The sequence below is a fragment of the Thamnophis elegans genome, chromosome 3 (genome assembly GCF_009769535.1).
Source record: "Thamnophis elegans isolate rThaEle1 chromosome 3, rThaEle1.pri, whole genome shotgun sequence".
In the NCBI taxonomy this organism is placed as follows: domain Eukaryota; kingdom Metazoa; phylum Chordata; class Lepidosauria; order Squamata; family Colubridae; genus Thamnophis; species Thamnophis elegans.
Window position 1 is genome coordinate 42,890,850 of NC_045543.1, and position 24,502 is coordinate 42,915,351.

General features: G+C 37.7%; 1 protein-coding gene across 1 annotated transcript in view; it reads left to right on the forward strand.

The window, feature by feature from the left end:
- The first annotated feature begins 561 nt into the window (after positions 1–561).
- The window catches only part of KEL (Kell metallo-endopeptidase (Kell blood group)), a 40,987-nt gene continuing 17,046 nt past the window's right edge, over positions 562–24,502 (forward strand). The window contains exons 1-5 of the mRNA XM_032214560.1: positions 562–923; positions 9,211–9,343; positions 12,200–12,403; positions 14,854–14,978; positions 23,860–24,006. Of these exons, the coding sequence (XP_032070451.1) occupies positions 906–923; positions 9,211–9,343; positions 12,200–12,403; positions 14,854–14,978; positions 23,860–24,006 (627 nt within the window). The 5' untranslated portion in view covers positions 562–905. The remainder of the gene's footprint in view (positions 924–9,210; positions 9,344–12,199; positions 12,404–14,853; positions 14,979–23,859; positions 24,007–24,502) is intronic.

The following is a 24,502-nucleotide window of genomic DNA, read 5'->3' on the forward strand; positions in this document are numbered from 1 at the left end:
AGGAGCAGAGAATTAAGCATTCACTTTCTCTGCCACAAAACTTCTATCCAAGGATGTTTTCCTGTGAGAAGGAGCTTGCCAGACTAATGTTATAATGAAGTTTAAATTTGGTCGGCTGCATATTTCAAAAGAGGTTTATGAACATTCTATTCAAATGAAGAAAATATTGTGCTAATGTCTGTCACTGAAACATATTTATAATATCACTTCTTTTAGGAACTGGGGAAAAAAAGAAGAAGAATCAGTGGAAGTCAAAGCTTGTATTATTTGTACCTTCGTATTAATAGAAGCCTGAGGGACTAGCACGGCAAGTTGAAACAGGCAGTGTGAAGAAAATATCTCTGATCAAAGGAGGCATGCAAAATTATGGCAAAATGGGTAAAAGGCAGTAGCAGGACAATTGTGAGGGCAAACTATGGATTGAATGTCAAGTGTGGTTAAAGCAGTTGGATTCTAGTATTGGGTGTGTCTCCATGTGCATGTGAGGAAGAGATAATATCCGTGGCGGAGGGGGGGGAGGGATACAGCAACAAAGTGACAGTCAAAGGCTGCAGTCTCAAAACCATTGCAGGCAATGAAGTTACTGTGCAGTCACTGGGGGGGAAAGATACATGTTACATTCCAAGGAGTCGAAAGTGTGTTTGAACTGCACATTCCAGGAGGAAACCATGATACAAAGAAGAAGTGGGTGGGAAAGTTATCCGCTTCTTTTTCCTTCAGGGATGTTATTTTGACCAGTTTCCCTGCCACTCCTCCATCTCCTCCTCTGTCATGCTTCCAGCCAGAGTAGGAACAGAAAACTTGGTCTCTGCTCTGAAATGATATACTTTGCTAACCTCTAAGGAGAAGGTGGAGTAAAGGACCCAGAGAAAGAGAGAAGTTTTGCAAAGAATTCAAGTGAAATCATGAGGACATCTCCGCAGGTAGGATGGAGCCCACTTTTCTCTCTCTTTGCTCATCTCATTTTAGGCATTTATCTTCTCAGGCATTAGTTGCTTTAATTTGAGAACAAAAAGATGTGTTGCTAATTCGCTCCTGATATCCTGGTACCGCCACACAAATGTTTACCAGCTAAAATGGAACTTGTATTTCTGCTTTTGTGTCTCTAAGATAGAGAAATTATCAGTTCAGAAAGCAGAGAGTTTTTTCTTTTCTTTTTTTTTAGCTTGGATTCAAGATCATTTACAGCCAGACTCAGAATTAGGGAGACAAAATTACACATCAAAAACTTTCAGTGTATAGCAGCAATGTATCTATTTTTAGAAATTAAACATAGGGCATTTATACAATGGCTTCCTCTGCAGCAAAATTTGTATATATTTATTGATGAAAACAAATATTGGATACTGCTTCCATGTGGTGATACCCATTTCCCCATGCTCCACCAAGCAACAATTATGTCTTTCTAGGGAATTAAATTTTTAATTCTCTACTTAGTCCATTGCAGATGTGTAGTCATTTCCTAAATATTGAACAACAACATTCCAACAAGTGTTATCTACAGCTGCTTTTGAAATGTAATAATATATAAAGTAGTAAGTCATCTTTGGGGGTCTGGCTGCACTGATCTTGGCTTGTCAGATATTTTCATTTACAAGAATTGACCTCCACCTCACTCCCACCCCTCCTTGAATATGCTGTGCTGGATTTGTTTAAGCTAAACATACTTTAAAGTAAGATCAATTGCAAATGGTAGAGATTGTTCCTTAAGAAATATACAAATACATACAAACTCAATAAGATTTTTTTTGTGATTTTTACGTAGATAAGTCACACTTTGTATTAATAGCTCGATTTAATTTAATAACATGTTGCAATCAAAACTTTTTTGATGATAAAATACCTATATCCCACATACGTTGCAGTGAGACCCCTGTGTCCGTCTTAACCCATGGAAAAGCCTATTCTACCTAGTTCTCAGTTTTGAAGCCAAACTGGGAAAAATAGTTGTCTTCCTTCTGTCAGAAAAGCATAAACAATTTTTAAATCTTTTAAATCAGAACAGATTGGAATTTGAAGGAGCTAGAGCATAATAAAATGCTAAATACCATAGGATTCACAATAGGGAATCCACATTATAAGCCATACACTTCAGTATCTGTTTTCTTTTTAGCTAAAACAGAAGAAAAATTTAACATAGACCACATCACTATTAAGTATTATGCTTGCCAAATTTCCCAGAGCATTGTACTGTGACAGGCTTAGTTCCTGGTGATTATTTGGACAAATGCCTGTCAACTTGATTTGTGTTTAGTATTGATTCATAGGTCTTCTAAAAATATTCTTGGAGGTTCTTTATATGCCTCAATATTATGAGAATGTAATAGCACTGAGAATGAAACTAGATCATGTGATGGGAAATACATATGGCAAATCTCAGAACAACATTAATGGGTGTTTGGGCAAAGGAAAAGAGAAGTAACAAGGAATTAGAACTAGTACTTGCGACTAAAAAGCCGTGAAGAAGAGTACATGAGATTAATTTATTCCTAAAAGAAACCAAAAACATCTCAAACCCTCACAGCTTCAATTTTAAACTGCCTACCATGGACCTCACCCCATTCCTAAGAGGTCCGTAAAGGGAACATGCATAAGAGCACCAGCGTGCCTACCGTCCCTGTCCTACCGCCCCCCTTTATTTGTATTCATTCATGTTCATAATTATACCTATCTTGTACATGTTTGACAAACTAATAAATAAATAAAAAAACTTATCTTTAAAACTATCATATAAACAAATCTGACACAAAATATATTCTTCCCATCCCCCAACTTCTACTGGTGAGAGATGGGAGATAGTAAAGCAAATAAATAATTAAAATAACATTTATTTTTCAAATTCTCTGCTAGCGTCATTTCTGAGGCACAATCTTTGATATAACCAATGATAATCTGATTGTAAAGGACATTCCAGTTACAGAGAAAATCTGACATCATTGTATCCAGCATTCTCTCTACCCTTTTCCTACCAAGGTAATTTATTTGAGCAAGAACAACATTTGGCATGGGCAGAGTTCCTAACCTTCAGATCAAAAGTAGAATTTTATGGAGAATTTTGTATCAGGAAAAATTAACCTTGTCATTTTACAGAATACCAAAAATAGCACCAAGCTGCCTGATAACATGCAAAGTTCAGTTTCACGTAACGATACAGACTTCACAAAATGAGAAAACAGCTGATATTTACTTGTATGACATCCTTTTTTTCAATAAATTAAATGTTAGAAATGTTGCACAATATTTAATAAAGTGAAGAATATTTCTCTACTATGGATTTGCTTTGATGTATTGTTATTAACACCTAAGGCTACATATATACTAACGTTACTTTGACTTGGAAATTAGATATAATTATATTTTGTCTACACCTTAAAGATTTTTGTTAATTCTGCCATGTTTTCTTTAATGAGGCTGTTTTGTTTTGGCCTAGCTCCAAATAAGAAAATGTAAGATAGCTCCTTACTACTTTTGTCACTGTTTTAAAACTGTGTATGATAAAACAGGTTTTTTTCCCCTTAGAATATGCCCCAAATTTCCCAGTCCAATTCTAACAGTTAGAAGTACCAGATGTTTTCAGCCCCAACTCCTATGGAGATCACTAGATTTAACCAAGTACTATCGTATGCTGTTTGCATCTACTGATTTAACCTTGGTTACACCAAGAACCCTAGAAAATGGTTTTTCCAAATCTTTTCCCTGAATCTTTTATTCCAGGGATTTGGCACTCCTTGCTTTGTAGGCCTGCATACAGAAATAGCAAGAGTTGAGGATGACCTGGAAGTGATTATATGGCTGAAGGTGCTAGGTGGGTCTTGGGCTTTCTCTCTGCATAAAATAATTGTTTTCCTCCTTCCTCAGCTGCCACTCTCTCTACGATTATCTCACACATTTATATCTGCAGAAACACGATGTAACACAATGCTACATGCTGAATTCAGATTTCAGCTCTATAAAATTATAGAATTATGTAAAAATAATCATGATAGTTGGTTGACGAGCTGACAAATGTTCAGGAGATGGTTTGGTAAACAGACTGTTCCAAGTTTCTGCATTATTTATGAAAAGGTTCAGTTCTTTGCCACTTCATAGAAAAATTGTTAGAAAGAAAAGGACTAAGACTGCATTTTCTGCCCTAAAATATTCAGGCTGTTAATTTAGTTCCGTATGAAAAATATTGTTTTTATAAATAACTCAAGGCAATAAACATACATAATATTTCTTTCTGTTTAACCCACAACAATCCTGTGAGCTAAATTGAATTGAGAAGAGGGTGGTTGCCCAATGGTGGGATTCAATTTTTTTTTACTACTGGTTCTATGGGTGTGGCTTGGTGGACATGGCATGGCTTGGTGGGCATGGCAGGGGAAGGTTACTGCAAAGTCCCCATTTCCTCCCGATCAGCTGGGACTTGGGAGGCAGAGAATATGTGGGGGCTGGGCCAGTCAGAGGTGATATTTACCGATTCTTCAAACTACTTTAAATATCCGCTATTGGTTCTCCAGAACTGGTCAGAACCTGCTGAATACCATCTCTGTGACTATCCCAAAGACACCCAGAAGGCTTTCATGGCTAGGGAAGGACTACAACTCATGGTGTTCAGGTTTCTAAGCCAGCATCTTAAGCGCTACATCTAACTTGGCTCTCTTGCAGAAAATCATGCTGAAAATCGGGTATTCTATCCCTTTCAGTTCAAAATATTAATGAAAGTACTGTGAGTTTCTAATTTGGAAGAGTTGCCGTGGATTTGAGACAATTGCCAGAATGACAAAATGATTTAATTATTGCTTTCATTCTTTTAAAAAAGACAGGCATTATGTGTGGTAGGACAGACTGAAAAAGTGTCAAGCTTATAAGATTCAAATACTTCATTCTGACCTCTGTATTATACTAGTAGTGATTCATAGAGATGATTGTCAGGTATATTTGTTGTTGGCAAATTTGGGCCAGCATATCCTTTGCTGCACTTTCATCATTCTGTACATATTGGTTTTCCTTTACTTATGTTGTAAGCTGCTGCTTCTCAACCTCAGCAACTTCAGGACCTGTGGACTTCCACTCCCAGAATTCCCCAGCCAGCATGATGACTGGGGAACACCCACACATCTTGAAGTTGCTGATTTTGAAAAACACTGATGCATTTGCAGCAGCTTTTGCAAGTGCCTGTCTGCCATTTATTTTCTTTTCATGGCTAATCAAGACTTGGAAAAGTAAAGTCTCCACTAAGCTCAGCTCCCAGTGATTTCATGGAGACATCCATTTTGTTTTCTTGTTAGAACTATGGGAGTACTGTATGCATATGTCTTTATAGATATATACTGTAGTTTAGTTAATCAGACTATGCCAATAATACCCTTTCTAAAGGAGAGTGCAATATTTGGTAACTTCATAGACGTGTCTAGGTGATTTTTGTTTGGTTTGCCTTCTGGGATGATGATGATGATGATGACAATTTGGACTTCTCTGTAAGGCCTGTCCCAGCTTGGGCATTTAGGAATGAAAGACCGTCGACTCCATTTTCAGTGAAAGGTATATGTTTACTAAAGCCAAGTGGTTACAGTGTAAGTAAACCTAGATCTGAGAATTCCCATGTAAATTCTGTGATTTTCCCTTTCCCCAGGCTCCCCCACCCTTTATGAGTGTGAGTGTCCAATAAGGTTCAAATTTACCTTGTGAGTGTCAAATTAGCGGTTTTGGTAATAGTTCTAAAGTTTAGTGTCTCTTTGGTAGGTGTTCACATTCCGTTCCCATGCCTGTGTCCAATGTTCCCTCTAATTTTTTTTCAGTGTGAGTGGGAAAGTATAGTGTTTGAGCTGCACAGTTTCATGCCTGAGCACCTAAGAGAGCAACAGTTTGAACTGCTGTCACGTCTGCTGGACATTTGCGCAACATTCCAAGCGTCAAGCGCCGATTACGAGCGAGGTTTCAGCCTGATGAATGCCAGGCATGAAAATGTGCTACTCAAACACTATACTTTTCCGCTCACCCTGAAAAAAAAAAAAAGGCTCTCTGCTCAGCTTTTAGATTGTTAGACTGGCTAGAGAGAGACATAGCACCAACAGCCTGGGTCCTGGCATTTTGCAGGCAACCTGTCCTCTCACATTCTTTGGAATGCAACCCATCACATTTGAATTAGATTTTGCCAATTATCCTATTAAAAGATAATCCTATTATTCTAAAATACGACTAACTCAATATTAAAAACTGTAAATATTTAATGCTGATAAATAATAGCAGTAATTGTTATTTAGTATGAGTAAAATCAGTATTGATATATCAATATAATATCTATCAAAATTGACAATAAACACTAAAATAACAATACAAATATATAATGTGAAATATAAATGTAATAAATATAATATATAAATGCAACATAAATGTAATAAAATGATTTATCATGAAACTCTCCCCCTTTAAAGTAGTAAGATCAATTAAATAGTCTAGCAAGTTTGGACTATATGCTATATGTTATGTTACTTAACAATATATATACCTCAGAATCAGATACAACATCCACATCATTTCCAACTGAATTGATAAAACCATATGCCATGCCAAAACTATTTTAAATAAAGATATGAAATTAATCAAGTATTGCATTTATTTTTCAAAATGAAAGTACTATTTTTTTATTTAAGTTTGTACCCCATCTTTTCATCTCCAAGGCATTCAAAGCAGCTAAAAGATTTTTTTAAAAAAAATTGAAATCTACTTAAAAACTGGTGTTAACATCACCATAATCTAATTCAAAAAGCCTGGCTAAAAAGAGAATTATCCTTTTCTAAAATCAAAAAAGAAAGAACTGCTTGTATTCCGTAGTATTTAATCAATGCATAGCTTTAAAATGTAATCCAAATTATATATCTAGACAACATTATAAATCATTTAAATATCAGAAGATTCGAGCATTGTTTTTTCTGATCTCTTGGCAGAAAGGATGTGTACTGGCATTTTATGGAATTTAAAATGATTAAGTCCATGACACAAATTGCACAATAGGAAATCCAAGCCAGAATGCATTTAACTCATTGTATCACCAGGGACCAGAATTTAGCAGGCCCAGGAAAAAAAAAGTAGGTAAGGCCACTTTATAGCTAAATTTGATACCATTAAAAATTAAATAGGATTAAAATCTGTGGTTTATAATTTACCCAGTTGTGCAATGTCGCCTACCCCACTCCTTTCACCGGCAGTAGCCCGCTGCACCAAGGGGGCATGTAAGAGGGAGGGGAAAAACAGGAGGAGATACGAGTCGGGGGAGCAGGTCGAAAGCCGCCGCACAGAGGGGGTGGCGGTGGAAAGGCAGCCAACCAGCCTGCCACCGCCGGCCACTGCCAGCCCCGCCGCTCTTCCCGCTCCCTTCCCAGCCCCACAGTCCAGCAGTCGCAGCAGAAGCAGCCCCGGGTCTCCGCTGACGCTCCCCGCATTTTCTGGACGGGGTCTCGCAGGAAGGAATCCCCTCTCCAAGGGATCCCCCGAACATGGACTTGAAGAGCCGTGCTCTTCAAAACAAGTCTGGGGAGGTCCTTTGCAGGTGGCCAGTTGTAGCCGCCTGCAAAGGACTTCCCCATGTTTGCTTTACAGAAATCTCTGCGCGGCAGATAGAAACTGCTGCGCGGGGTTTTCTTGCGACGTGCGCGGCCGCGCAGCCGCACACCTTAGAGGGAACAGTGCCTGTGTCCTTGGATCATTCAGCTGTAGACTCTGGTTGGCCCTTCTCATTCCTTTCATCCCCCCCCCCTCACTGTATCCCTCCCCCTCCCCATACATTTCGACAGTGGTTCTCAACCTGGGGGTCAAACGGCCCTTTCACAGGGATCGCCTAAGACCATAGGAAAACACATATTTTCGATGGTCTTAGGAACTGAAACACCAATTTTATGGTTGGGGGTTACCACAACATGACGAACTGTATTAAAGGGTCATGGCATTGGGAAGGTTGAGAACCACTGCATTACGGCAAGCTGTCATCAAAGCAAATCCGTGCTAGCTGCTTCCCTGTCTAGCTTAAAGCCTTGGTATTCCCTGGAGGTCAGTTACTTAAGGATCAACCAAGTCTGTTTCTGCTTAATTTCTGAGCCCAGTCATAATTGTCCAGGTGTTAATATTTTCTATGGGTTGTATCTTAGAGATCAACTAATTGATTATGACATGTTTTTGTAATCTCCACTTTAATAAATGTAGGTTGTCACTTTTGTGGCAACAAATTTGACAGGGTTGCTTCTCTAAAAATGATCAATGAATGAAGACTCTCAGTAGTAGGTGCAAATTGATTTAAGGTGATGTTATGAAAGTTTAATTATGAAAATTGTTGTGCAAGTTCTATCTGGAGTATTTGATATGACAGGTGTGCATGTACTACCTGAAGCTGCTGACTATATCATGTGATGCCCAAGGTTGTATTAATTTTTAAGTGCACAAGTAAGAGCTTGTAGGGTACCCTGTCATCCAATTTTTAGAGACCAGGAAGAATATGAAAGAGTTAAAAAAAAGAAAGGAAAGGGATTTTAAAATCCTCAAATGTATTTCCCATGTATATCCATATCCACTTTAGTTCTGTTGACTTACTATTTTACATCATACCTAAACTGTTTCATTCTGGCAATTTGTTCACTTCCATTTCTGTTTCCACACATACTCCTATTTACCCAAAACATTTCATTTTATATTAAATAACCCCAGCTTTGAGTACCTTGGAATATATCCCATTTGTTGATAAATTTTGTATGTTTATTAGGAACATAAAAGGCCTCATTTAATTAAAAAGTGACATTCTAAGTCCTGAGTATTGATAATCATATAAGATTCACACAAATAATAAAGTGATTCTGCTTAGAAAATCTGAAGTATTCATGGAAAATACTAATTGTATGTTTCAGTGAAATATTAGTCATTTTTGTTAAGCTTGATATTCAAATATCAATGCAATATGAGTGTCTTTAAACAATTCGTTAATATGCTACAATAGAAAATAGTATCAATGAAGGAATTTTGTATAACTGCACTTATTATATTTTAGATTGAGTGTAGAGAATTCATGCTAAACTACCACTCTTAGTCTCCTCCATGAATTCATTATCTGTATTTTGATACTTCTTCCCTGAGTTTCACCTGACTTCAAACTTTTCCTGATTTTGGTTTCTGGATAAGAATTATTGCAGTCCTGTCTACCCAAGGAAATAACTGGTTGCTGTGTTTCTTTGATTCCAGAGTGATGAAAGCCCAAGAGGGACTGTGCAAAGATGTCGTCAAAGAAAATCCCTGTTCCTTTATGTTCTACTCTTCAGTGCTGTCGTCGGTCTTGTTTTAGTCATTGTCTTCTCCATCATTACACGTAATCTAGGTATTAGAGCTTTCCTTTTTTTAATGACTTATTCTGTGTTTGTGCATTTGAAGCAGTGGTGGGTTTCAAATATTTTTAGAATATTGTAGGTGTGGCCTGCTTGTGGGAGTGGCTTGCTGGCCATGCAACCGGGTGGGAGTGGCTTGCGAGCCCTGTGACAGAGTGGGATGGCTTGGCAGTCATGTGACTGGTGGGCAAGGCCAACTTGTAAAATGTGGTGAAACTTACTTAACAACACTCTTGCTTAGCAACCAAAATGTTGGCTCAGAAACTCTGGCATTTGAAGCACGCAAGTCTTAAAGCTGTCAAGTTATAAGACCTTTGCACCCGTAACCCTTTAGAAAAAAACCCCTCAGGGATGTTCAAACTTGACAGCTTTAAGACTTTAAGGTTTAGATAGGAGTCTTAGAGGTGGGCGGGGCGATTGGTGAGCCAGCCAATCAGTGAGCGGCGGGTGGAGCAAGCGTGGTGTGGACGGTCGGGGGGAGGGAGCTGAAACCGGTTCTAAACAGCACAGAAGATTTGTTGAACCTTGTCTATAGAAGAGGTTAGAACTGGCAGGAATCCACCCCTGATTTGAAGGCTCTCCCTTATCACTTAGTTCTCTCCAGGTTAAGCATAAAAATAAGTGACAAAACAATTTTGTCAGATTGATGGAACCAAGAATGCTTAATTAAATCTGAAGTTGCTTCAAAAAGTTGCTTTAGGATGGTTATAATGATTAAAAAGTATGGAAATTATAATCCCACACAATTCTGTTCAGAAGTTTGTTGGGATTCTAGAAGGGATCTGCTTTTAAAAGGGGATCAGTTGTTCCTGTGATGTATAGACGCTGTGTGGGTGTATCTTACCAAGCATATTTGGATGAAATGTTAGCAAAAAACTGAAATAAGCTCTCCTTTGGACTATATTCAGAGCAGTATGACAACATTAGAAGAAAAATGAGGGAATCACGTTTCAGAGCTTCAATGTTTACTTACCAGAATAATAATTTGCATTGATAAAGATCTTTACCAACTAAGATCACCACAGAGTTATGAGAAAAGTTGCACATATTTTCGAGAAGTGTCATTATTGTGTTATGGAAATCTCATCAACTTCCATACTCCCAGAAAACTCTTAGAAGACCTTTACATCTTAATGTTTAAACTGCTTCTTGAAAATCCCTAGATCCCCTCATTTATCATAGTTTCTCACTGAAGATAGCAGTAATATCAAATACATTTGTAGAAAGCACTTAATACACTATTAGTCATATTTTCCTGTCCCACATATTTTAAATATTCATGAAATATTCAGTCAAATATTCAGTTTGGTTACCACCTTTTAGAAGTTACCATTTCTCTGATGCTTCATTGACCAAACAACATTACTGAAACTTAAATATATATGGCAAAAAGACAAAAGAAAGACCTTGAGGAGGGAGTAGACAGATGATAACAAATTCTACCATAGATTGTGCTTAGTAATTTATATTGCCATTCATGATATAAAGTAAGATATATAGGTAGGTGATCTGTGGCCTAATTTATGTCATGTGACTTTCAAGGAATTATGGGAAGCACATGCCACGGTTACTTACATTTTTCTGAGCAATGTGGAACTTATTTTGAAAGAATGAAAAGATTCAAAGGAAAAATTACCGTGTTTTCCCCAAAATAAGACAGGGTCTTATTTTCTTTTGCCCCACAAAATATGGCCTTGGGCTTATTATAGGGGGAGGGCTTATTATTTTCTGAGGCAGGTGAGAGGGAGGCGTGCTTTTTACCTTTCCAATTTCCAATTTAGCCACTGGTAAAAAACCTCAAGAGTTCAACTCAACTTTTTTTTACAAGGGGCTTCAATGAACGAAAGGGTGAGGAATGCAGCGGAGCTGTCAATCTCTGGTAGCATTAGGACATGCGTCTCGCTTTCCCCCACCTGCCACCCCTTGCTAAAGGGATGGCGGGGAAGGGAACCAGGCAGGCTGCCTTTACCATTCGGGTGGGGTGTGTAGTGTTGGGCCATGAGGCACGCCTCTTACCTTTCCAGGTCCGTTTCATTCCTCGCCCTTTCATCCAGTGAAGCCCCTTGTATAAAAAACCTCGCAAGTTGAACTCATGAGGTTTTTTTACAAGGAGATTCACTGGATGAAAGGGCGAGGAATGCAACAGACCTAGAAAGGTAAGAGGCACGCCTTGCTTCTCCCCCCCACCTGCCACCCCTCGCTAAAGGGCGGCGCGGAAGGGAACCAGGCAGGCTGCCTTTACAATTGGGGTGGGGTGGGCGGTATTTTTTTTGCATGAGAAAGAACAGGCGGGAGGGGGTGATTGCATTGCTGGCCTGCCGCTCTTTTTGCGGCGGGCTCTTTTTGCATGGGAGGGAAGGGTGGGGGGGGGAGGAGGCACTTTGCTTCGCCTGTCACTGTTTTGGTGGTGGGCTCTTTTTGCGTGGGAGAGAAGGGTGGGAGGTGGAAACACTTTGCTTTGCCTGCCATTGTTTTTGCAGCGGGCTCTCTTTTTGCCCCACAAGCTGTACCGGTAGGTGGTACAATGGTAATGTCGGGGACCGGTTGGGGCGGGCTTATTTTTGTGGGAAGGCTTATTATGGCACATGCTCTGAAAAGCCCGATTGGGCTTATTAGCAGGGCATGTCTTATTTTCGGGGAAACATGGTAGATGGAAAACATCCATTAATCAAATTGCTCCTTATAGAAGTCCACAGTATTTTACACACTCACACACATACACACAAACACACCTCCAGAGATTGCATATGGTATGGGTTTTCCTGCAGTTATAGTATAAAACAATCTATACTTTTCAGTAAAGGCAAGATAATTTACAATTTCTCCTCCCTGTTCCTATGTTTTTCCAGAAAGCTGCAATACTGCGTCCTGCCTTGTGCTCCTGACTAGATTGCAGGAGGCTCAGAATGTCACCATTGATCCTTGTGAAGACTTCTTCAGTTATGCATGTGGCAACTGGCAGGCTAATAACACATGGGACAGTGATATACCTTCAGTGAATGTGTTTGATGTACTTTTGGAAGAAAATCATCTCATCATGAAGAAACTTTTAGGTAGCGGGACAATGCATATGATTACTTCTATGGTCAGAATCCTATGCAGATATCTAGGGTGAAGGTGGGTGGGGGTGGGGGGTGGGAAGACCAGGAACATATTCTAAATAGGACTGCTAGTAATTATACCATTAATGAACATATAGTGTGTAACAGACATAGATTCATTAAGTACTAAGATTCTTCATACCAACTCCCTGTTATCAGAAAATCTACATATACCCCCAATTGCAAGTATAACAACCTGCAACAGAACAAATTTAAAAACCAATTCAGATGGTAATTTTTTATTTGGCAAAAATATCACTAGATAACATTTCCTACTCTTTTGATATAAAGAGCATTTTGTTTCTAAATGTATCAAATTGGAGGGGTAAGGAGAGCTTTTAGCTAACCATTTCTTTATGCATTCCTTTTAAATCTGTTTATTCTTTTGAATCTATTATTTATTCTTATTCATATTCTACTGTGTACCCATAATTTTAGGGATTTCTTTTTGATTACATTATTTCATCAAGTGTTGTTGAGTTTGATGCATGAAGTATGATTCATTTATTCATCTCACTTGTAGTACAATTACCAAAATCTTTGCTGCTTGCAGTGCTATATTCTTTCTTCTGACTGTTAAAAAAATTGATTGGATTCTGTTAGAGATTCTTGGTAAAAAAAATATCACTCAAATTTTATCACTAGAGTTTGTCCTCTTGGGATTCTGGGATGGTGATTATGAAGATGATGATGATTTTAATGAATAGGTTCTGTGGCATGAACAGGTTTTAAACCTCTTGCATTCTACTGTCCTTCATTCTTAGCCATTTGTGATGACCCTAGTAACCCATAGTTACCATATAACATTTCTGCCAGTTATCTATATATAAGAAATATATATTCTCCTCTATTAGTTGCCTACTTTCTTCTTGACTTTATCAATTCTGCATATCAATCATCTCTACTGCTTCTGTTCCTCCTGCTCCTTTCTGCTAAAGAAAAATGATAGCCAAGTCACTTAAAATTAATAAAAAATTCAATACAATAAAAAACAAAACTTTCAAATGGAAAAAGACTTCCCATGAAACATAAGGAATTCCGAAGGTCAAATTCAAAAAAGTCCATTTGATACTCTTTTTGAATGCAGAGAGAACAGACCAATAAAGAAGAATATCTGTAGCTCAGGGTTGAAATCAAGGGTCCTTGATGCTCTCTGAGCTTGGTTGGTTTCTTGTAGGCGTTTCATTACCCAAACTAGGTAACATCTCATGCTGTTACCTTGTTATTTAGTTTGGATAATGAAACATCCACAAGAAAACAACCAAGCTCAGAGAGCACCAAGCACCCCTCAGAGAGAACAAGGACGATCACAACTCAAAATAGATCTCTCATGTGAGTTTTTAAATCCAGCCAAATAATATTTCTCCCAGAAGTACGCTACTTAATAAATCCCAGAGCAACTGCATTTCTCTATGGTATTATATCAACTTTCCAATTAATACAAACGTTTCATCTGTACAAACATAACATAATCAGATAACATTTTTGGAGGTCTTTTTGCTGAATTCAATATGTCACCTTTAGCCATATTCAAAAGAAAGATAATTATGTAAACACAATGTAACCAAATTAATTCGATGATCAAACATTGATTTCTGCAGCCATAATGTCTTCATGATGCTTCTTCACTTATGCATTCTTCTTTCTTCCATGGGTGGAGAAAGGGTCATCACCTCCATTCCCTGACCAATAAAAGGCAATGGGAATCTAACACATCTGAAGGAAGTGGTTGGGTAAAAATATTGCACATTATGTCCTAATGCAGTAAAGCAGACATATGAATGCAAAAGCATATGGGGATCTGTTCTCTGTTGAACTCATGGATATAACCTTAATATGATTTGATTTAATAATACGATTTAAACTAGGGGTGGGTTGCTACCGGCATTACTGCCGGTTCGGTGTGCAAAAAATTTCGCTCACATGCATGCCAAGCGTACACTCCGTGCATGTGTGCATTTGCAGCTAAAAGGGTCTGTGCATGCACAGAACATTAGAAAAGGAAAAAATAAATACATTTTTGCAATGAAGAACCAAAAAACAAGATGCTGCCATTGATAATAGAAACGGTTCGGGGGCATGGCAGGTTGAGTTACCTTTGACCGAACTGGTCTAAACTGGTAGGAACCCTGATTTAAACTTAGTATGATTTAAATTTAGGGTTATTTCTGCTAGCCTGCCAGACCAATGTATTGGCTTCACTCACATTCTTCTTTTCAAATTTCATATGCTGAAGAAGCACATATAGAAATAGAAAACACTTATTGGAATGAAAGAATTTTAGCTTTGTTTCACTATGCATTTTATAGCTTGTCATATTGAAAGGAATTTGGATTGTGTCACATTTTAAAAAAATAATCTCCCAATGATTTTTGTTGATTTTAACGCTTTCTCTTGTTCAGAGGAACGACAACTTGGGACTAGTGGCTCAGCAAAGGAGAAAGCTGTGCGGTTTTATACCTCTTGCATGAGCATGGATCAGATTGAAGCTCAAGGTGCTGAGCCTTTGAAGAAGCTCATAAATGAGGTGATCACTGTACATTAATGTGGATGTCTGATTTTGCCCAGGCATAGATGTATTCTAGTATAGGTTCTATCTTCTTCATATTAACATTGAACGTAACAGGCATTACCATTTACTTTCTGGCCCACAAACTCAAATAATTGATGGTTGGTTATGATGCTCCTATTTCTTATTGACATATATATCTATAAAATATAAAGATTCTATCCTGCTCAGCCTATATTTCTGCCCTTATCTTCAGTTGCTTCTTAAATTCTGTACCTACTTAGATTCATTTCTCATTGTCATTATTTCTCCCTTATTTGCTATTCTTAGGTTGATAGTTTCCTCGTTTTTTAAAATGTCAACTCACAGAACTTAATAGCTGGAATCCATCATTTTAAAAATGTACTCAATTTGAAAGATTTAAATTTAAAGATGTAGTGATATGTGGGAATAACCTTGAGAGACAGAGAGAAGAGCCACATCCGGAGAAATAGTTGGATATGAGGCAGATTAGCCCACAGCAGGAATGTGGGTATCTTAAAAGGAATCCTCCTAATTCCTCAGACTGAATGGCAATGGGGAAGAAATATATTTTCACACTGATAAGATTCTGTTAAGTGTAACCTTACAACGAAGTAGAATTAGTTCTTCTGGACTGCAGATGTCTTGTCTGGACTGCAAGGCTGACCAAAAGTGATAAGCCTATATTTCTACTTAAAGATAAACCCACATCTCCCTTGTCCCTGGGTTCAGAACATCAGACACCTTTTGAATTGCAAAGAAAGTAGTTGTAGGAAGAAGAGTTGAATGACAGCAGCTTCATATCTTGCCACTTTTCTGCTCAGGGAAGCTTGTTCTGTCAGCCAAAAGAAAATAAAAAGGCAGCATTGAAGCTCTTTTGCTCATATGTACACACTTGTATATTATGTATATACTTGTATATATTTGTATATTATGAAGAAGGCTTCAAATAATATTTGTGTGTGTGTGTTGAGACTTTGAACAAACCCACTTTAATCTGTTGACTCATAAAAATTGAGTATGAATAAAATAATACTTTCCATGGATGTGAAAAAAGTATCCCTCCTGAACATAGTAATCCAGTGATGATATTTTCTTGTGTGATGTGGACTTTTATGCTCATTATGTCACTTGTTATTTGTTTTCTTTTGTGGCTAGTTGTCAGATAGATTACTGTGATGATGTAGTCTTGGACATAAAGTTCTTTCCAGATCTATTTTTCTAAACCTTTCTTAAAGGTTTGTTTACTACTATTAATAGGCCAATCACAGCTCTAATACTATCGAATTTTCATAGTTCCTTAAAGCAGGGGTGGGTTTCAATTTTTTTTACTACCGGTTCTGTGGGGATGGCTTGTTTTGTGGGTGTGGCTGGGCAAATTTATGTTTCAGATTGGAGATAGGAAATAAAATATGCTGTAAAACTTTTTTTTAAAAAGGCCAAAGAAAGCAGCAACCCGAGCCTTGCCAGCTGAACGCAGGAGAGCTGGAGGGTTCGAAGAGTAGGTGGTTTTGTTCGCTGTCTGTGAGCTCCGGGGGGGGGGGGCAGCAACCGAGTGAGCAAGCCAGCAATATGCTGGCTGACGAGCACCCCGCTCATGAGTAAACTTGCTCATGAGTAAACTGCAGATTAGAAGCAGCTGACAGATCCTGGCATGCTCGCTTGGCTACTTGCCTCCCAACCTGGAGTTCGCAGACAGCAAATTAAACTGTCACCTCCTGTCTCTGTGCATCGAGGAGGTGGGGAGGCTCGATCCCACTTAGGAGGTGGTGTTTGTGAAGCCTTGGAGCTCCCTGAGCAGCCCATGCTGCTTACCTGTGTATAAGCACTAGGAGGCAGTTGTGTGGATGCACGTGACGAAGATGAGGCAGGGCGAGCGTCGGAGCAAGCCAGTTCATGGGCGTGGCCAGCCAGCCATCACTACCGGTTCGGTGACCCACGCCCAATTACCACTACCAGTTCTCCTGAACTGGTCTGAACCGGAAACAACCACCTTTGCCTTAAAGGCAATATTTTTTTCCAGAGAAGTCACCTTAACTTCCATATTCAGTTCCCATTCTTCAAATAAGGCAATCTCAGGCAGAGAAAAATGCATATATGAATCATCCCATAGGAACTTCTCCTTGGTTTTCATATTACTTTCTGGGTGCCAATATAGCTATAAGCATTGACTAGTGAACAGGGAGAACCAATAGGAGTTTACAGTGGAATTCATATGAATTAAGGATACATTTGACATCTGAGAAAGTAACAAATAGAAATAAATTATTTTTCTATTTATGGTAAAATGAAGGTGAATGGAGCTGACTTTGCTGCTGTGACTTGCAACAATCAGGAAATATGTTTGCAACTAGTGCAAGCAAATGTCACTAATGAAAGAAATACTGCAATTGTTTGTGCAGGGGACTACAACTGTTAAGAAGATAAGACAAAATGACTAGACTAAAAAGGCGCATTACAACACGAGTCAGGAGTGGAAGCAACTTTTCAAAGGAAAGGGAATCAAACAAAGAAGCAAATTGAAAGTGAGTGACAACAAGGACAAGAAAGACAGAAGGAATAATGCAGGATAGGAACTCAGAAATTGTTTTCTGATAACAACAAAGGAAATTGATTAAATATTCTAGGAAGGAAAACCAGGGTGGACTAAGGAAATGAGTGATTAAAGCGTTAAAGAGCAAATGCATGCAAGAGAATTTAGAGGAAAAAATTTAGTTTGGATTGTATGATTTTGAAAACAGAAATTAAGCAGGAGAATTACTTACCAGTTTCTGCCAATCCAGTGATTTCTTCATTGCTAATATATTATTCAAACAACCTATGCATGACACCTGTGTACATTGACAACACAAGATGGAGTACACAGAAATCAAATCAATGTTATAAGAAGGTACAAGAAGGTAGAAAACCTCAGCTGTAACAGCAAAAACATGAAACAGTTAATGTGCAAGTTACAAGTCAAAGTAAAGTAGAAGAACAAAGCCAATTTCTACTATATGAGCATATAGCCTTCATTTTCAATGAGAACATCAAGAATCACTTTGAGATCCTGAACCTCATTAATAGAGAAATGATGGAATGAAATCAAACAAAATGTTAAGTACAGATGAAAAGAAAATGTGCCAAAGACTAAAAAACAGAAGAAAACAAACTAGATGTCAGAACAAGGAAAATGGCAAAGAAGAGAAGAGAAGCTAAAGTCACGAAAGACAAATACCTCAGGAAGGATGTATTTTACAGATCTTCTAGAAGAGACAAGAAGCAATAATACAATATCTGTAATAATGTGGTATATGGAAACAATCATAGAAAAACAAGAACAGTTTTTCAAAAGATCTCTGAAGTCAGAAGTTTCCAATGTTGAAATGGTATGCAGGAGGACACCAAGTAACTGATACCTTAGAAATGATTTCCTGTTTATGAGAATCCTTAGTACTAGCAGATGAAGTTATAATGGCACTCCTGTGGTCACCAAGTTGGAAGAATATAAGAACTTATGGAATAACTATAGAAATATAACACACAACAGAAGAAGAATCAGTAAAAGTCCCAGTGAAACTACGTCATCAAATCTGGAGAACAATACATTGTGCAACAGATTGAAAGGAGTCTGTCTACATGTCAGAAACCAAAAGGAAAAAAAAGAGAGAAAAAAACAAGTTTTCCACATAATAGCAAAATAATGCTTATGATCATTCAACACAGATTTATTTCCTTACATGGAAATAATTATTTCCTTATATGGAAAAGGAGATGCCAGAAGTTCAAACTGGTTTTTAAAAAGGCCTAGAATCATGAGATTATTATTGCTGGAGCATAATGAATAGAAAAGAAAGCCAAAGATGGGGGGAAATCAGTATGTGCTTCATGTACTATAGAAAAACTTTCACCTTGCCAGCCACAAGAAGCTGTGGAATTTTCCACAACTGTGGAAGAGGGGAGGTGGGTCAACCTATTTTCCAAAGCACCATAAGGAAGAACAAGGAGCAATGTATGGAAACTAATCAAGGAGAGAATCAACCTAAAAATAAGGAGAAATCTCCTGACAGAACAATAAATCAGTGGACCAACTTTCTTCAGAAGTTGTGGGTGCTCCACCACTGGAGATTTTAAAGAAAATATTGGATCACCACTTGTCTGAAATGGTACTATAGGGTTTCCTGCTTGAGCAGGAGGCTGGACTAAAAAAACTCTTAGGTTCCTTCCAACTCTGTTATTCTGTTATTTTTGAATACAGATAGCTGAAAATGCAAATTATCTGTAAACTCTAATAATGAAAGTTAAGAAGCACAGTGAAAAAACATGAGACTATGATTAAATGTAAAGAAAATCAAACTAATATCAACATGTACTGCAAGGAGCTTTAAAACTGATTGTAAAGACATTGAAATAATGGGTAGCTTCTGTCTTTTAGAATTGAATATCAGAGTAAAGAAATAGCAATGAAGACATTTTTCAGGCTAGCATACAATATGGAGGCAGTAAAGATATTTAGATGCCATGATGTGTGTGAAATAGCTTTCCTTGTAACCCTCTGGGAAAGAAACAGGGTAGAAAGAGTATTGATGGCTTTGAACGTTGTTGCTAGAGAAGACCCTTGATAATACTAGAGACAGCTAAGAAAACAAACAAATGAATCACAGCAGAAATCAAACCAGACTTCTCACATGGAAGAAACAGAAGAGTTGCAAGCAGCAAAGTGGGAGGATTCAATTACAGTGGAAAATGAGTTCATCACTGAAAGCTTGAAGGGCCAGCTTGGGGACTGATCATCCTGGAGGAAGTTTATATATATGATTACTAAGATTCAACATTGACTTGGTAGAGCTTAATCAAACAAACAATTATTCAAGGTCTTTGGAATGCAGGTTCAGACTTTAAAACATCTACAAAGTACTTGGTAAAAGTATTTGAGATTTTAAAAATCCTGTTGTTTTGAGATTATTATGGGCAACATGCCAATTTATTTTTACTTATATAATATTTCCCTCAGTAATGTCCCAGTTGACATCGTGGCGGGATCAGACACACAGCACGTGTTTCCATGCTCCCATGCCAAGTTCCCTTCAATGGTGGGCTCTGAAAGGAGCCAAAGGCACCCTGTAGGGGTGGTGAAGCAAAGAGGGGTGCCCAGTGTGGTTGCGGAGAGTTGCAGCTCTCCTGTTTGAAATTATTTTTCCCTCTCAGCCACGGCGAGGAGAAGAGGTAGCCTAAAGATGGCTGCCAAGAAGCTGGGACAACCATGAAATAACTAAGACTGGTGCTGGATTGAAGTAGATGAACAGTGACTGGAACTGGGGGAGATGATTCCTTTTCACTTAAAATCTAACCCCAAGAAGTAATGTAGAACTATTTGCTCAGAACTATTTGTTAAAGCAGTGTTTAAGCATTCTGAAAAAAATATCAGACCAGAAGGAAAAGGCGTAAAGAGAGAAAAATAATAAAAAATTAAATATTCAGAAAATTGACTCCTAAATTGGGAAGATGGGATAATGGGAAGACATTTTAAAATGCTGAAATCATTTATTTGAAAAACTTATCCTGCTTCCATAATTGAACAACAACTAAAATGACGATTAAGTAGTGGCAACACTGACATTTAAGTGGAGAGCGCCACCTGCTGACGAAAGGAAAATATACAAGTCTGGGAATACTTATATGAAGGACTGGGCATGGCTTGATGAGCATGGCTTGGTGGTGGGGATTCATGTGGTAGGTGTGGCCAACTTTTTTTTTAATATTTAAAGCATTTTTTACCACCTATTCACCTGAACCGGTAGTAAAAATGCTTTAAGGAGTGGGAAAAAAGGTTCAGCTGAGCCGTGCGATCCTTGGAAGCTTTTATTTATCTTTTGCTTTTAAAGCATTTTTTTCCTGCCTATTTGCCCAAACTGACAGGGGAAAAATGCTTTAAAAAGTGGCGGTGGTGGGGAAAGCTTCCGAAGATTGCACAGCTCACAGCTGAGCCGCACGATCTTCAGAAGCTTTTTTTCACTACCGGATCATGGTCATTGGGCATTGTCATTGGGCATTTCAACCCTGCTAACTACCCCATGACTACTGGAGACTCAAATATGAAAACAAGAAAGCTATTTAATTAAAAGGGCCCCTGAATGTTATGCTACAAGATTGAAGCTATAAAGGGGACATAAACAGGCTTTTGAAAACTTCTGGAACTATTCAAACAGAGCTGATTGTTTATCTATGGGATATAAAGAACTGTGATTAGTGTACTTCTTGAAGGGCAACTTTAGGACGGAATAAATAGTTCTTGGACCACTGGACAAGAGTTGGATTTTAAAAACAAAATAAGATGCTTAATAAGGAAGAAATGAGTGGAACATTGAAGGAGATGGCGTTGCTTTTTCAAAACACAAAGAACACCATGGAGAAAGGATTTAAGGAGATTATGGAAAAAATGGAAAATACTATACAAGGGATGACGAGTAAAGACCAAGACACTCAGGAAAGGGTGGAGCTAACAAAAGAAATGAAGGAAAAGTTTGGACCGAAGAACCAGCAAACAATAGAAGAATACAAGGAAGAGATAATAATGAAAATAACAGTGATTGATGAATTAAACCAGGGGGGAAATATTTTAAGAGAGTTGAAAAGAAAATTGAAAATACAGGAAGATACTTTTGAAAGGAAGATAGGGGCTTGGACAGAAAATTTGGAAATTAGGCAGAGGAAGAGGATAAAAATGGGAGAAATACTTAGACTGAATAGCCAAGAAGTAGATGTAGACAGAGATAAAGATCTAAGAGAGGAATATAGGAGGCAAGTCAAAAAAAGCATAGCAACTAAAATACTGAAGAGGGCAAGAGACGATGGATAGATGATTTCTCTTTTTGTTGCTGTTCTGATTTTCTTTTCTTTTTCTCTTTCATTTCTTTTTTAGATAGGTGACATGATTAAAAGTTAGGTAGGATAGAAAGAAAATGTCTTTTAATAAAAGGATGACATGATTAAAAGTTTGAATAAGAGATAGAAATAAGAGAAAGGGGGAATATTAGTGTTAATATTAATACACCTTTGCATAATAAAATAAAAGCAATAACAAGAGAAGACATGGAATAATTAAATAATGACAGACTATAACTTAATATAAATGTGTATTATTATTAGAAATATAGTATGCAAGTTGGTTGAATGTAATAACTATGATTAATTCTACTAGTTTTATTTGAATTAGAATATATGACATCCAGGTGCCACACTGTTCACGCATTTATACATATACATATATAAATAAAAAACTTGAAAGAAAAAAAAGAAAACACTTTTAAAAATCATTGCCCAAGAGGGAAAAAAAAGTAATATCCCTCCATTAGAAAGTTTATTTGCAAACATTACTGAGGTAAATGAGTGAAGGATACATGGAATGCTGCAGTTTCTTATCAAGGCCATAATTCATTTTGATAATTTTTTTCATTTTCAGATGGGCAAAAAGTTGCTTCAGATAAGTCTTATTATCCTACTGACTTACCCCCTCCATAATATTAGGTGGTATCTAGATGTCACTTTACAATTCTATTTACTCACTGTTTCTTCTGTCAATATTGGGTTCTATATTAATACAAGAAATGTGTTAAAAAAGGAGGGAACAGGAAAATGTGCTATTGGGGTTCATCACCTGAGTCAGGGCTGTAAATCCATCAATAAGTTCAAATAATAATGGAGTGAAACAATAGTGCTCTGGCAGAAAAAAAATGAACTCTTTCTTCCCATAACACAATCTTGACAGAAATACTAATGCTCTTATTTTGAGGGTGGGAGGGGGAGAATCAGAATTTTGCCTTTGTATTAATGAAGACATGTGGACTGGGGAATACAACTAGATGAGCTAAATCTACTTTGGTGTAAGGCTACATTATTAGAATCTTGCAAGTCTGAAAGTACAAACTTCTTGCCTGCCATTTTTAACTGCTTGACCCATTAGGGAAGCTCCTTCCTATCTTTCTTTCTTTGACTGAAAAACAATTGTCGGCTCGTCTCTCTCTTATATGATGGCTTCCAAGGCAGCATTGCCTCTCTCTTTTCCTCTGGGTAATCCATGCATTCTGTTACAGGGATTACTATTTTAAGTTAAGGATAGTGCAGCAGGACATTTATCAGGATTGCAAATGTGGAAAGAAAAGAATGAAACCTGTCCTTACATATGGTAGGGATGGAGTTTATTACTATTATTATGGTTTCATTTTTTTGAAAAGGAGTCTTAGTTGAGTCCATTTCTGAAATTAAATTTGAGCTGAGCATTTTTCGACTCAGAACTTATGCATACTTCGCTATTTTATAACCCTTTTTTTTCTTGGTAATACTGGAAGAAAAAATCCAGTACAGTTCCAATCTGGAAAAAAGGTGTTGGAAATAAAATGGAGGTTGGTTGGAAAGAAGGACTGTGATTATTGATGAGCAGAAGCAACAATAGCATGCAGTTCTGGGACAGCTGACAAAATGCAGTTGGGATGAGTGGGCTTTTATACATTCTTTGGGGGTTTGTGTTTGAAATGCTCCAGGGGGTTGTGCAATGTAGTGAACTTTGTCTTTTTTGCTGTTCTAATAGGGGTGAGTTAATCCTATTATGTCCTAAATGTCCTGTCCTTTGTAATCCCATCAGCAGGAGCTTTGTTTGTGAATAGATTGGCCCAGTCTTTCTTAATTGACACAAAATATCCATCTCTAAAGACTTTAGGTATCTGCTGGAGGCTGTTTTACTATGCAGGAAGACTGGGGTTGCCTTTAAGAACCTGTTTTCTCCATTTCTTCTTTGGGGAAATATAATATTCTGCTTCTTTTTTTAATATTCCCCAAAATATTTCATTCTCTGAGGGAAGGGGCTTCCTACAGTAACAAAATTCAAATTTTCTTTGTTCAGATTGGTGGTTGGAATATCACCGGTTCCTGGAAACAAACAGATTTTAACCAAACTCTTCAGATACTCATGGAAAAATACAACACTTTTCCATTCTTCAAAGTATATGTGGGACCCAGTTCATCTGATCCAAACACCAATATTATCCAGGTAGGACTGCTAGAAGGCAACATTTAGGCAATGCAGTGAAAATGTTTGATTCAAGTACATGCATTTTCCTCTATGAAGTTACCTTATGCAGAGTCAGAACAATGGAATTAGCGCACAGAATACGGCCATGTGCAGCTATGAACATGCAGTGATCAAAACAAATATTATGATAAACCTCTTTCCTTTCCATGTTATATCAGGATTTGGGTGTGATGATTTTCCCCCCCATATAAAAGAAAGTTAATGGAAATTTGAGTATTTTTGTTTTTTTATATATTTTCATGTATTACTACATAGATATGTGAACATGCTTCTTTAGTGCAATTTTGTGGGGGGAGGTCAGGAAAGAGAGAGGGGGGTGGGTGGAGGGAGAGATAGAGACAGAGATCTAAGCTCTTCTGAAAAATGCATCTACCACTGTTCACAACATTCAGTAAATTTTCATGCTGACATTTAAAGTGTGGAGGATTACATAGCTTTTTTAAAATTAAGGAAA